This window comes from Pan troglodytes, chromosome 2 (genome assembly GCF_028858775.2).
Source record: "Pan troglodytes isolate AG18354 chromosome 2, NHGRI_mPanTro3-v2.0_pri, whole genome shotgun sequence".
Taxonomy (NCBI): domain Eukaryota; kingdom Metazoa; phylum Chordata; class Mammalia; order Primates; family Hominidae; genus Pan; species Pan troglodytes.
This window is the reverse complement of record NC_086015.1, coordinates 19,673,556-19,687,964: the sequence shown is the minus strand read 5'-3', so window position 1 is coordinate 19,687,964 and position 14,409 is coordinate 19,673,556. Positions and strand designations below refer to the sequence as shown.

General features: G+C 37.7%; 1 protein-coding gene across 44 annotated transcripts in view; it reads left to right on the top strand.

The window, feature by feature from the left end:
• The window catches only part of ANKRD28 (ankyrin repeat domain 28), a 194,062-nt gene extending 180,591 nt beyond the window's left edge, over nucleotides 1-13,471 (top strand). For 32 of the 44 annotated variants that reach the window (XM_516310.8, XM_063805477.1, XM_009444969.5 and 29 more), the window contains 7 exons: nucleotides 1,135-1,222; nucleotides 1,314-1,397; nucleotides 2,341-2,486; nucleotides 3,133-3,215; nucleotides 3,641-3,723; nucleotides 4,697-4,788; nucleotides 10,138-12,104. In XM_516310.8, coding sequence (XP_516310.3) covers nucleotides 1,135-1,222; nucleotides 1,314-1,397; nucleotides 2,341-2,486; nucleotides 3,133-3,215; nucleotides 3,641-3,723; nucleotides 4,697-4,788; nucleotides 10,138-10,424 — 863 coding nt within the window. In that variant the 3' untranslated portion in view covers nucleotides 10,425-12,104. Of the gene's footprint in view, nucleotides 1-1,134; nucleotides 1,223-1,313; nucleotides 1,398-2,340; nucleotides 2,487-3,067; nucleotides 3,216-3,640; nucleotides 3,724-4,696; nucleotides 4,789-7,495; nucleotides 8,381-10,137; nucleotides 12,105-12,401 lie in introns of those variants that run through there. The other 12 variants (XR_001712984.4, XR_008547220.2, XR_010155116.1 and 9 more) reach the window with 4 other exon arrangements.
• The last annotated feature ends 938 nt before the right edge of the window (nucleotides 13,472-14,409 follow it).

The window sequence follows — 14,409 nt, the reverse complement described above, 5'->3', positions numbered from 1 at the left end:
CAAGACCCTGTCTCAAAAAATTGTTTTAATAAAATAAAAAAATACCAGAATGTTTCATTACAGCATTGTTGATAATATCATGAAGAATTTTTTTAAACTAGCAATCACTTTAAAATCCATAATTAGATTAAATAATTTATGATATACTTTGATACTGTGAAGCTCTTCAGAACATTAAAGAATAAGATTTTAGCCAGGCATGGTGGCTCACACCTGTAATCCCGGCACTTTGGGAGACTGAGGCAGGTGGATCACCTGAGATCAGGAGTTTGAGATCAGCCTGACCAACATGGTGAAACCCCGTGTCTACTAAAAATACGAAAAAAGTTAGCTGGGCATGGTGGTGGGCGCCTGTAGTCCAGCTACTTGGGAGGCTGAGACAGGAGAATCACTTGAACCCAGGAGGCAGAGGTTGCAGTGAGCCAAGATCGCGCCACTGCACTCCAGGCTGGGCAACAGAGTGAGACTCCATCTAAAATAATAACAATAATATTTCATATATGCTATTATGGAAGGATATGTGTAGTTAATATTAAGTAAAAGGCAAGTTGCGGAATTAAACATCCCATTGCCATTAAGAAAAAAAAAAAAAAATAGCACAGTCATTTCTCGTTTGCTGTTGAGGATTGGTTTCCAGGACCCCTTGTGAATACCAAAACCAACAGGCGCTCAAGTCCCTTATAGAAAATGGGATAGTATTTGCATATAACCTATGCACATTCTCTGCTATACTTTAAATCATCTCTGGATTACTTATAATAACCAATGTAATGTAAATGTTATGTAAATAATTCGTATGCTGTATTTAGGGTATATGACAAGAAAAAAAGTCTGCTCTGTTTTTTTTTTCCCCCAAATATTTTTAATTTGGGGTTGGTTGAATTGATGGATGCAGAACCCACGGATACAGAGAGCCAACTGTATGTATTTTGTGTGTGCAGTTGCATATGCCTAGAAATTTTCTGGAACTACTGGTGGCTTAACAGCTACCAGTGGTTATATTCCAGAGAGGGGATCTGGGAGATGGGATGAGGGAGAGACTTTTACATTTTTCCTTTAAACACTTACATGTACCTGTGATTTTTGCCAGTATCTCCTTTGAATTTTAATACCTGGTTCTTTACACCTATTTAGGTCACGAGACATGTGTAGAACTGCTTTTAGAACAGGAAGTTTTCCAGAAAACGGAAGGAAATGCTTTTAGTCCATTGCATTGTGCCGTGTAAGTAAAGCCAGAATGAATCAGATTTGGTTTGAGTGTTTTAAGAAATACACCATTGCTGTGAGAATGATCACCTTGTTACCTTACACAGGATAAATGACAACGAAGGTGCTGCTGAGATGTTAATTGATACATTAGGTGCCAGCATTGTGAACGCCACAGATTCAAAAGGAAGGTAGGAATTCAACTATGTATTAAATAGTTTTAGCCAGGCACAGTGGCTCATGCCTATAATCCTAACAATCTGGGAGGCCGAAGTGGGAGGATAACTTGAAGCCAGGAGTTTAAGACCAGCCTGGTCAACATAGCAAGACCTGCATCTCTACCAAAAAAAAAAATGCATGATGATGCATGCCTGTGATCCCAGCTATTCAGGAGGCTGAGGCAGGAGGATCACTTGAGCCCAGGAGTTTGAGGCAGCAGTGAGCTATGATTGCACCACTGCATTCCAGCCTGGGTGACAGAGTGAGATCCCGTCTGGGCCCTACCCCCCAAAAAAGTTTTATTTTCAATAAGAAATAAATTTTAACTACTGGCTGGTGTGAGAGAATTTACAGAAAACCCATTATTAAAAGTTGATTTTTATATTTGCATGTATAAATTGTTATAAGATCTCAATTATTTTTACATTATAAAAGGTTTTTCTATTTATAGATTTTAGGAGGTTTTCCTCCTTTAAACTATTTTAAAATGTAAATATTTTTCCCTTTCTTTCGAATTTGTTTCCCAAAGATTATTGTTAACAAAGTTAACAGTTTTCTAAATGGGAATAAAGCCTGGAAAAAAGTCCAGCAGTTGTAATAAGTGGTAGTATTCAGATCAGGATTTATTTCTTTCAAAATTTCCTTTAATGATGTAATGTTATTTTAGCAATTTTGTAATTAATCTTTACTTCATACTAGTTCTAGTTTAATTAAGGCCTTCTGTATTATTGAAAGTACAAATTTCTATGAGAGAAATTAGTAAGCTCCATTGAGCCTATTTGTTTGTGTACAGGCAGTGCTTTTGTAGCCTAATATGTAAACCCTTAAAAACAGCATGTCACAAATTAAAGAATATTTTTCCAGCATATATAACATTCAAATTTAGTCATATATTTCAATTTTTCTTTATCACAGAACTCCTCTCCATGCAGCCGCCTTCACAGACCATGTAGAGTGTTTACAGCTGCTGCTCAGCCATAATGCTCAAGTCAATTCTGTGGACTCTACAGGGAAAACACCTCTTATGATGGCTGCAGAAAATGGACAAACAAATACAGTTGGTAAAGAAACTTCTTTAAAATTGTATTTTCCTAAGTATGTGTATCACTTATGTATAACTTAGATCCCAAGACTTCTGACTTCAACTAGTTATCTTACCACTCCTAAGACTTAAAACCTTTTACCTGTTTGCAATCCACATTTTCATTTAGGGATACAATGTTTTAGTTTGTCCTGACTATTGAGGAGTCTACTTTACCATGGCCTTATAACATAGTGGTTAAGAACACTGGCTGTGGAGTTGGATTGCCTGAATGTGAGTCCTAGATCTTTCAGCTAAATGACCTTATGCCTCAGTTTTCTCATTTATAAAATGAGAAAAATAACAGTATCTACTTGGTGTGTTGTTGTGAGGGTTAAATAAATTACTTTAAATCCAGAGCATATAAAACAGTATTTAAAATTTAGTGCACAGTCACAAAATAAATGTTAATTGCCATTGTTAGAGTGTGTGACTTATACAACAATATAATTGTCTCATACAATTATATGAAGATATATATGTTATATATTACAATATTTTTCTTGTACTTAAGTTTTTGTGAGAGGGACTTTTTTGCTTTGTATCTTCATTTCTCTACAGTGAGTTATTGGTAATCTAAGAAACATGTTCATAAACATAAGAATTGATGCACTTTTTCCTCCCAGAGATGCTGGTTAGCAGTGCTAGTGCAGAACTGACTTTACAAGATAACAGTAAAAATACTGCCCTCCATTTGGCTTGTAGCAAGGTATGTATACATTTTAAGAATATGTTTCCATTGTTAATATTAACAGTGACATTAAAAGTTTTTTGACTTCACTAAAATGAACAACTCAGGACCAAACCTCTCTAATGATCACACTGGTATTAGATTTCTTGAACAAAATTGACTTATAAGGCACCATGGCGTATCAAAGTCTCCAGTAAGCCAAATAAGTTTTGGAACACAAGTCTAAGCATAATTATCCTCTTTCCTTAATCTTAATTTTGTCCTCTTCTCCTACCCTCACTCCCAAGATGTGTTTGGGCAAATATTAAGATATTAGCCAGGAAAATTCATGGTATATGTATGGTGTTGTACATATTATATGGACTAGGATTGCAGATTGTTGGGTGTATAAATGTATCTTTAATGGTGCTCAAGTTTTTATAACTTATCTGCCACAATTATAGGGTCATGAAACTAGTGCCTTGTTAATACTGGAAAAGATAACAGATAGAAACCTCATCAATGCAACCAACGCAGCCTTGCAAACGTGAGTACTGTCAGTATCTAGTATAAACTTTGTGACCTATAATTATAAAAATGATAAATGGATTTTTTAAACATGTGACTATTGGAATAGGTTTCATTAGTCATAGAAGCAATTTTAATAGTTTTACAACTGTCAAAACTCATTTCTAAAATGATCACAACTAAAAGCCATATTATTTAAAATGCTTTTGAACTGAAATTTTATTATAACATTGACAATAATGTATTTTTTTCCTTAATCCACCTACCTAATTTTCTGAAGTAGTACTATTTTGTGTATTCTGTGGAAATCAACTGTAATAATATGTTACTTGAAACTAACAATAAATGAGGTAAGAAGCTTTATGTGTGTCTGTAAGCCAATAAGGTTTCTTAAAGAATCAAAATTTTTAATAATGTGAGCAGCCAACCTCCAGATAGACTGACAGAGATCTTACATCAGTGTCTCTCATTGTCCCTTGCTATTCCATTTTGAGGTTTAGTAAAGATAAAAATCTTAGAATATTGTTGCCCGTTCTGGGATTAGTCAGATCCCTTGAAGGTCCAAAAATTAGTCATGATGCTTGTAAGCTGTTTTCAAAGCCTATTAGAATTTATGCTACTGCAGTTTACAGTTTTTAAAGTATAGTCTGTATCTTTACCAGCCTCATTCCTTAACAACGGAGGAATGCAATTTCAATGGTAAAATTTTTTTAAACATTGAAAAGTAACAAAAGGATTGGGTGAAGGTAGGGACCTGTCGATGGGACCTATGGCTGAGCTTGATGCCGAGCTACACGTTGACAAGGTGTGACAGTGCACTGCACAGAGGTTCTGCTCTCCCTGCCCCCATCTTTGTTGTTAGGACTAGGTTCCTCGAGTTTGTACCTCTTGGTCTTCACAAGTTGACAAAAATGCTCTTTGACAGCCAGGTGTGTATGTGTATGTGCATGCACATGCACATATGTGTACATGTATCATGTTTTTTCCCCTAGACCTCTGCATGTTGCTGCCCGAAATGGGCTAACAATGGTGGTTCAGGAACTTTTGGGAAAAGGAGCAAGTGTGCTTGCAGTAGATGAAAATGGTAAGTTGGTTCTATATTCTCTTCCCTTAACCTAGAGCTTTTATCTTTTGATCCATATTTGAAGAGAAATAAACTTGGATATTTTTTATTGGTCAAAGAGGAGAGCTAAAGTTAATATTGAAGAGTAGTTTGTGGCAAAGGAATAAGGGCAAAAGAAATAGGAAAAGTTATCTAACAGATGTACTTCCGAATTCCTATATCATCTGTTACAGCAAAGTTAGTATTTACTGTTTATACTTGCCACTTTCTGTTGTTTTAGTAGCCAAAGATTTTGTTCTTTCAGCAAATATGTATCAAGATCCTAGTTAAGTACTAATATTCTTATTTAAAGCCAGTGTTTCTACTCATGCACTAGATCCTGTCCCCTTTTGCCTACTTCATAATGTCAGTTTGACAGTTCTCTTTTGTGTCCTGGAGTAACATTTTTCGCTCTCTTCCTGTATTATTCCTCTCAGTATATAAACATTAGTTCCCTCATCCTTAAAAAATAATTTATAAATCTCACTACTCCTGCCAGCTACTGCCATATTTCTCTGTCCCCTTTTGCAGCAAAACTACTCTCTTGCTGTCCGCAGTTATTCCTCTCATTCTTCCATTCTTTTGTTGTTGTTGTTGTTGTTGTTGTTGTTTGTTTTTGAGACGGAGTCTAGCTCTGTTGCCCAAGCTGGAGTGCAGTGGCATGATCTTGGCTTACTGCAACCTCCGCCTCCTGGGTTCAAGCGATTCTCATGCCTCAGCCTGCCCAGGTAGCTGGGATTACAGACACCTGCCACTACGCCTGGCTAAATTTTGTATTTTTAGTAGAGACGGAGTTTCACCATGTTGGCCAGGCTGGTCTCAAACCCCTGACCTCAGGTGATCTGCCTGCCTTGGCCTCCCAAATTGCTGGGATTACAGGTGTGAGCCACAGCGTCCAGCCTCATTCTTCCATTCTCTCTTAATTTCCGTATAGTCAGGCCTTCTCCCCTTCACCCCTACACATAGCAAAACTGTTGCCATCAAAACCACCAATGACTTCTACTGTTAACTACTACTTAGCTCTCATTTTACTTGATAGATCAGCTTTTGGCACAACTGATCGTTTCCTTTGATAAATTATTTTACTCTGCTTTTTGAACCCCACTCTTCCTTGGTTTTCCTTCTACATTACTAGTTATTCCTTCTTAATTTCTTTTACAAAATTTCTCCCTCTTCTTCTAGGACTCAATTCTTCGTTCTTTTTGCTTTCTCTATCTACATTGACTCCCTAGTGCTCTCATCAGTTCCTTTGGTTTTAAATACTACCTATAATGCTGAGGATTCCCAGATTTATATCTCCAGCCCAGACTTCTCACAGTCTCTATATATCCACGTGCCTAATTGACACATCCATGTGGATGTCTGATAAACAGCTTAAACCTAGAATGTGCAGAACTGAACTGTTGATCCTTTCCCACTCCCCTTGCCAGACCTACTCTCCCCACAGCATCATGCTCTCCATTGAAGACAATTCTCATTCTTACAGTGGCTCAGGGCAAAACCCCTAGAGTCATCCTTGATTCCTCTCACTCATACTCAATGTATAGTCCATCAGCATATACTATTGACTCCACCTCTAAAGTAGATCTAAAATATGCCCACTTTTTTCTTTACTGCTACCAGACTGACCTGGATCCTTTTAAAGTATATGAGAACATGTTACTCTTGAATTTCGGTTCTTCTTTTTTTTTTTTTTTTTTTTTTTTTAAGAGGCAGGGTCTCACTCTGTTGCCCAGACTAGAGTACAGTGGTGAGATCATAGCTGATTGTAACCTTGAACTCCTGGGCTCAAGAGAACCTCTCACCTCAGCCTCCCAAGTAGCTAGCACTATAAGTATGCATCACCAGGCCTAGCTAATTTATTTTTTATGCTGACAGACTCTCACTATATTGTCCAGGCCGGTCTTGAACTCCTGGCCTCAAGCAATCCCCCCACCTCAGCCTCCCAGAGTGCTCCACCTGGCCCCACTCATAGTTCTTAAAATGACCTTACTAGGCCCTACATGATGTGTCCTCCACCTTGTTACCTTTCTGATATTATTTCCTACTCTTCTCCTTTCTCTACTTCATTCTGCCATGCCAGCCCCTCCATAGCAGGGTTATACATGCATTGTGATCTTCATTCTGGCTGTTTACTCTGCCTGAACACTCTGTCCCCAAACATCCCATGACTAAATTCGTCACCTGTTTCAAATCTTAGCTCCAGTTTCATCTTCTCAATGAAGCATATTCTAACTACTCTTTACTACAACTTGCTAGATACCCCTACCATAGCATTCTCAGTCCTTGTTAACCTGCTCCACTCTTTCCTCTTTTTTTACATAAAGCTTTTAACATATTGTATATAATGTACTTTTTTGTTATGTTGATTTTGTGTCTTCTCCACTAAAGTGAATGTAAGCTCCAAAGAACAGTGAAATCTTTGTCAGTTGCATTCACTGATATATTCTTAGTGTTCTAAATAGTGCCTGAGCAAGTGGAGGCTCAGTGAATATTTGCTGCATGAGTGATTATGCCAAGCACTGTACTAACTTCTGATGATACAGTGTAAAATAAGACATAGTCTACTCCCTTGAATGGAGATAAGAGTGCAAACAGGCTATTAACGATGCACTTAAAATAGTTTAATTGGAATAAGCATAGAATGCTATGAGAGTACTTAAGAGGGTCTTCAAATCCTTTCTTGCAGGATCAGAGAAGGCATCCCAAAAAATGCGACTGCTAAGCCAAAATCCAAAGGATAAGGAGAAAGTGGGGGAGGAACTTTCTAAGCAAAGAGAGTGGCATGTTAAGAGATAAAACTGGCCGGGCATGGTGGCCCATGCCTATGGTCCTAGCACTTTGGGAGGCCAAGGCGAGTGGATCACCTGAGGTCAGGAGTTCGAGACCAGCCCCGCCAACATGGCAAAACCCTGTCTCTACTAAAAATACAAAAATTAGCCAGGTGTGGTGGCATGTGCCTGTAATCCTAGCTACTTGGGAGGCTGAGGCAAGAGAATCGCTTGAACCCAGGAGGCAGAGGTTGTAGTGAGCCGAGATCATGCCAGTGCACGCTACATGCCAGTGCACGCTAGCCTGGGTGACAGAGCCAGACTTCGTCTCAAAAAATAACCCCCATGCAGAGGACAGGAGCCTGTTTTTAGTCATATTCTGACTAGAAAACACACCTGAAACAAGCTTCTTTCCCCACTCCCACTCTCATCCAAGGCATCCTGGCCTATGTAATGGGTTGTTCTGCCTGCCAGCAGCAGGAACAGCAGCAGGCACCTTTAGAAGAACCCTTGAAAGAAGTGTGGGCAGTGAAGCACTCCCCCAGCTACTTTGGACAAATAAAATTTAATTAAAAATACGGACAGCCTTCAGCCACTGCTGCCAAACTTGGAAGGACATCAATTGTTCTCTTTGACCCTTGACAAAATGGGAACTTTACAAAGGGGGAAAAAATTGCTTTTTGTGGCTGGGCACAGTGGCTTACTCCTATAATCCCAGCACTTTGGGAGGCAGAGGCGGGAAGATCACTTAAAGCCAGCAGTTTGAGACCAGCCTGGGGAACAAAGCGAGACCCTGGATCTACAAAAAAATTTAAAAATTAGCCAGGCATGGCATGTGCCTATAGTCAGAGCTAGTCAGGGGGCTGAGGTGGGAGGATCACTTGAGCCCAGAGGTTGAGGGTGCAGTGAGCATGATCATTATACTGCACTCCAGCCTGGGTGACAGAACAAGACCCTGTCTCCAAAAAAAAAAAAAAAAATCCTTTTTTTATCAAGGCCAATATAGCATAGATGAAAATATGTGGGAGAACTGGAAGCAACCAGATGCCCAGTAGTTGAAATGTATAACTAAACCATAGTATAATCACACAATGAAATACTGTATAACAATGAAAATGAACCAACTACAGTTACATACAACATTGATAAATCTCATATAATGCTACACAAAAATGCCAGATATGAAATAATACATACTATATGATTCCATTTATATTTTTTTAAAACTCTAAACTGTAGGCTGGGTAAGGTGGTTCACATCTGTAATCCCAGCATTTGGGAGGCCGAGGCAGGCAGATCACTTGAGGCCAGGAGTTTGAGACCATCCTGGCCAACATAGCGAAATCCCATCTCTACTAAAAATATAAAAAATTAGCTGGTCATGGTGGCACACACATGTAATCCCAGCTACTCAGGAGGCTGAGGCAGGTGAATCACTTGAACCCAGGAGGCAAAGGTTGCAGTGAGCCAAGTTTGCACCACTGAACTTCAGCTTGGGTGACCGAGCAAGACTCTGTCTCAAAAAAAAACCAAAAAACTATAGTGTTTATGACTCCAAGTTGAAAGCAAGGAAATTACTACCCCATAAGTCAGGATAGTAGTTACCATTGTGGAAGAAGAAAGGTGTAACGACTGGGTAGAGGATATATGGAGGCTTCTGGTATGCTGGTAATGTTCTCTTTCTTAATCTGTATGGTGGTTATACAAATGTATGTTATGTGATAAAACTCTTAAAGTTCCATATGGTATAATTGAAGCTTGGCATCACACTATTATCACTTCTCTCCCGCTCCGTCCTCAAGACTGAGTCTTGTACCAACTGAGGTACCAAATGTTTCCTCCTTGGTTTGCTGTGTTGACACTTTGTGGTAACTTACGACTAAGGTCAGTTGTCTTCCGCTTAAAAAAAGGGAATATTTACAAAGGAAATATTTGTTTTGATTTAGTAGTTTTTAAAGTTCATCTGCTTAGTTTGTCTACTGTTTTTCTTCAAGAGACTGTGACCCCAAGAGAAAAGTTAAATTGACAACTAAGTGTCATTCATTCAACACATATCTTTTGAGCACCTGCCCTGTGGCTGATTCATGAAGCTGTACACATTTAAGATTTCTTAGCATCAAAAAGTTTCCTTACATAACTACAAATTAAATTTTTTTATTTTTTCTTATCTTGACACTGATATAACTGCAAATTAACAGTAAATCTCTGCTTACCATCCTGAAAGAATATTCACTGATATGTGGTGTTTTTCTTATTCTAGCCCAGTTTTTTCTGTGAATTCAGATGGATACGGATAAGTTGTGAGACCTTGGGGAATCATTCTTCTCTGGGCCTGCTTCCTCTTCTGTTGTCTAGTCTAACGTCCCCTTCCACCCTAGGTTTCTATGGCTATTCTTTTTCTACTTATTAGAAACTTGCGAATCATGCTGGTTACAGCAATTTATTATAAGCTAAGTAATGTAAAATATGTCTAAAGTTGAAGTACTTTAGGCTTATTTCCTTGTCTTTGGTGAAATACATCTCAGGATGCTTAATTTTTAAATTTTATCTTTAATTCTAGGCTATACCCCAGCTTTGGCCTGTGCTCCCAATAAGGATGTGGCTGATTGCCTGGCTCTCATTTTGGCCACCATGATGCCTGTCTCATCAAGTAGTCCTTTATCATCCTTAACATTCAATGCCATTAACCGTTATACCAACACCTCAAAAACAGTCAGCTTTGAAGCTTTGCCCATCATGAGGAATGAACCTAGCTCCTATTGCAGTTTCAATAACATTGGAGGGGAACAGGAGTACTTATACACTGACGTGGATGAGCTCAACGACTCCGATTCTGAGACCTACTGAGAGGCTGAGGAGGAGGGAGTTCTCACAGTAAAGCTTCAAACTGTGCTTTTTCAGGAAAAAGGCACTTCGATATTCACGTAGAAATTCAACCTAAGAGGAAAGATCGCACAGTGAGCCAATGTTAAGAGATCTGATGACATTAGGAGGAAGAGTTTTAAAGGCAAGTTTTACAAAAGGAACTTCTAGAATCTTGAAATAGACCTGACTGAGGAAAACACATTGATGTCAGAATTCTTTGTGGAATTGTTTAATTTGGTTTTGCAGTGCCAGGAACAATTGGGGACACTGTGCACTCTAACCTGCTTACACAAGCAACACTATTGTAACAGAAGAAATAAAGACACTAGATTTAAATTTTATCAATAAAATTACAACTAAATTTAAAGGCAATAAAAGTTTGGTACAGTAGGCATTATGTGCACAGCAAATTGCAAAAGGACCAAGTAACTGAAAGGTTTTTTTAATAAAATGCCATTTTGTGGAAACTGGAGTAGATTAAATGAAACATTACCTAAACCAAACTGCAATATTTCTGGAAATGAAGCTGAGATTTGGTTTTAAATGTTGAGTTTTTTTGGGTTGTTTTTTTTTTGTTTGTTTTTTTAAGAAAACATCTGAAAGCCTTCCAATGCTGTATTAAACCATGAGAGAAAGCAGATGTATTTTTACATTTTTTTCTTTTACAGAACTATTTCAAATTTCCAATTTTTATACTATTAGAATTAAAAACCAGCTGACTGGGTGCAATACGGGTGAAAATACTTGTGACATAGACATTGAGATGGATTGGGGTCAGGCTGTTGCCCTGTTTTGAATGGTTTGGGTTTAAAATAGTACTATTTTTGTTTGAAAATGTAAAGAATTTCCTAGAAAAAAATTCATGAAATCAAAAAGTAGACTATTTCACCCTATTGCAGCTAAGTGGTCCTGGGGCATGGAGTCTTCAACCTCTCTACTTTGAATGGCACACCTTAGTCACTTATGTTACTTTTGTGTCCCCACCATGGGTTGGGGGATTTTTTGTTTATTCTGATCTATGAGTTTTGAAAAAGTGAATAATCAAAAGGAAAATAATTCCTTGTTGTTCATAAATTAAACATCACTAAAGTCTCTTGAAAGGCATTTCTGAATTGGGCAAGATTTAAAATACTAAAGCCTTAGGTCCTATTCATATTTAAAGTAGCATGTTTGTAACCTGTTACTATTTGGAGAGAGAAGCAGTTGCCTGCCAAATTGAAGACTACCTTTCAAATAGCAAAAGAGAGAGAGAAGGCTGATATTTCGGCTTTTAAATAAAGATTTGTGTGGTTCTGCTTTTACTGTAACTGTCACTTTCCCAGTGAAAATGATTTCATATACATTGAGGGTCTTACAGGTATGGGTAAAGTTCTATAAATTGCAACAAAATGATACCCAATTTCATTTTATCCTTTTTGTATTGTGAAACTGGAAACTTTATGACATTGTAAATTATCAGCTGGTTTTTCTGAATATAAAGTGTGAAAACACAGAACAGTATTTTGATCTATTTGATAATTTTGTGGGTTTTTTGAAGAATTAATGAGCATGTACATAGAAATAGTGACTGCTTGAATACTGTATTTACTTGCACTCTTTCAGTACATCAAGATTCCTGTATATTTTAGAGTATAATAAAACACAGATGTGAGTTGTATTTAATGAATAATGTATTTGTATCTGTGCATATTATCTACAAATCTATAAAGTTTCTAGGGCATTGACTACTAGATTTTAAGCATTTTTTCTAAAATATTTACAGAAATTATAAATCTAATCCCCCATCTTTTCTTTATAATATAAAGAAGTCATAATGAACCCTTCCTAATTATTAGTAGTAGGAAGGTGAATATGCATTTTAATGACAGTGGACTACATTTTCTATTGTACCTTTTGAAAAAAAAAAAAATCAAGCAGATTCTAAAAGTATACATATGTGTGCTTTCTCTTTCCTTTTAGGAATTCTCTTCTGAATTCCCTGAGGGAATTTTCTAGAATCTCAGAATTGAAAGAGACCTGAGGTTCATCCAGTCTCTAACCTCTTAACAAATGCAGGAGTCCCTTCTACAAGGGTGATCTTTCCACCTTGAACACTTCCAAGTGACTCTACCTCACCAAGCAGTCCATTCAGTTGTTGAGCAGCTCTAACTGTTAGAAAGGTCTTCTTTAGATGGAGTTGAAGCCTCCCTCCCGGTAACTTCTGTCTTTGGGCCTGGGTCTGTCCTCCAAGAGAACCCTGAGAATGTTGGAAGGATGAATCTCGCACATTCTGCCATGTCTTCTCTTTTACAGGCTGTTTGACTTCTCTGCTGAAGTGATTTCCAGAAGGACTCATTTGACACACTATTAGATTTACCACATCTAATGAAATCCAAGGTGTAGCTATAAAGTGACAAGCTGTTTTTAATTTATCACATACACCAGAACTTCTATCCTGCATCACTTATATGTAAATGATGCTGTTACCAAAAACATTAAGGTAGTTCTTGCGAATGCCACCCCACTAAGAAAACTATTTCATTACTTTTGTAATCCATCTGTGAGAGTCTGCCCCCCAGCTTAACCACTTCCTTTGGTCTGCACCCGATGAAGGGAAACCCCAAAGTACTGTCTCAAATGGTATTTGAACTACGCCAGTATTGTTGGAATAAGTACATTAATTACTTGAATGAATGAACACAGCACCGTAGAAATTTCCTTTATGGTTACACCTTGTATGTCTAAAGCATTCAGGCCCTGTTCTGTAGTGTTTCTTATCCTCACACAGAGTAGAAAAGCCTGTTTGCTTTATTTAACTTATACATAAAAGATGACATCTGAAATATCTGATGTGTATTATAATACCAGCTTCTGCTCTAGAACTACTTTGGGTGAAATGGTGGTAATAGCAAATGACCTCCTTTAACAAGACACTCATCTCAAACAGTGCCATTTAGTTCAGGAGATCTCTAAGTGTAGCTGTAAATTTTGGGGTTAATTTGGCTTATATTGGACCTTTTAAAAGAAATAAAGTTTTTTAATGCAATAAATCAAGTGTCTGTCTCTTACATGCAAACTTCTTTTCCCTTAAACTGTCTAGCATTGAATTGACAAGTTTTTTTTCCTTTTCTAATAAAAAAATGACTTTTTAGCAAAGCTGTTTTAGACTTAAATGAACCTATCTATATGGGATTTTCAAATATATTTATTCAACAAATACTGCTTGCCTGCTGTATACTTGGGAGTGGGAATGGGCAGAAAACCAAGAAATTGTGATCTTGTCCTTTAGGAGCTTACAATTAATTTCATTGTGGAAAGGTATAAGTAGAAAGTAATAAAAGTGTAATTGAGGTAGAGATTAATTGATAAAAGGTACAGAATAAGATCACATTGGGAGGGAAGATCAGAACAGGCGTCATGGAAGACTAGGTGCGGACATTGAGAATCAGATTTGAACAGATGGAGAAGGGGGCAAATGATACCCTATGTGAAAAGAACAAAATCAGCAGCTCTTTAAATGGTTGGTGGAGTTGGTGGAGGGGCGCTCTGGGATAGAGTAGATATTGGCACTTAGCAATCCTGAGCATAGAAAGATGATGAAAATATACAAGAGAGCTAATTGGAAACATGTACAAGATTAGATAATAGAAGTGAGAACAAGTAGATATAAATAGGCGATGGGAGGAACAGGTGAAGAGGGCTTTAATAACCTTTCTCAAAGTGGTCTTTATGCAGGTAATAATAATAGAAAATGCCTATGCAGCATTTATCATGTACCAGGCAAGGTTGTAAGTACTTGAAATAAATTATCTCTTAACCCACACAACTGTTCTACGTGGTAGGTACTATTTATAGCACCATTTAACAGATGAGGAAAGAGGGGGAGATGAAGTAGTGTTTGCCCAAGGTCACCTGGCTGGTAATTTGTGAAGCCTAGATTCAAATCCAGGCAGTCATGTCCATTGTCGGTGCTCTTAACCCACTAATG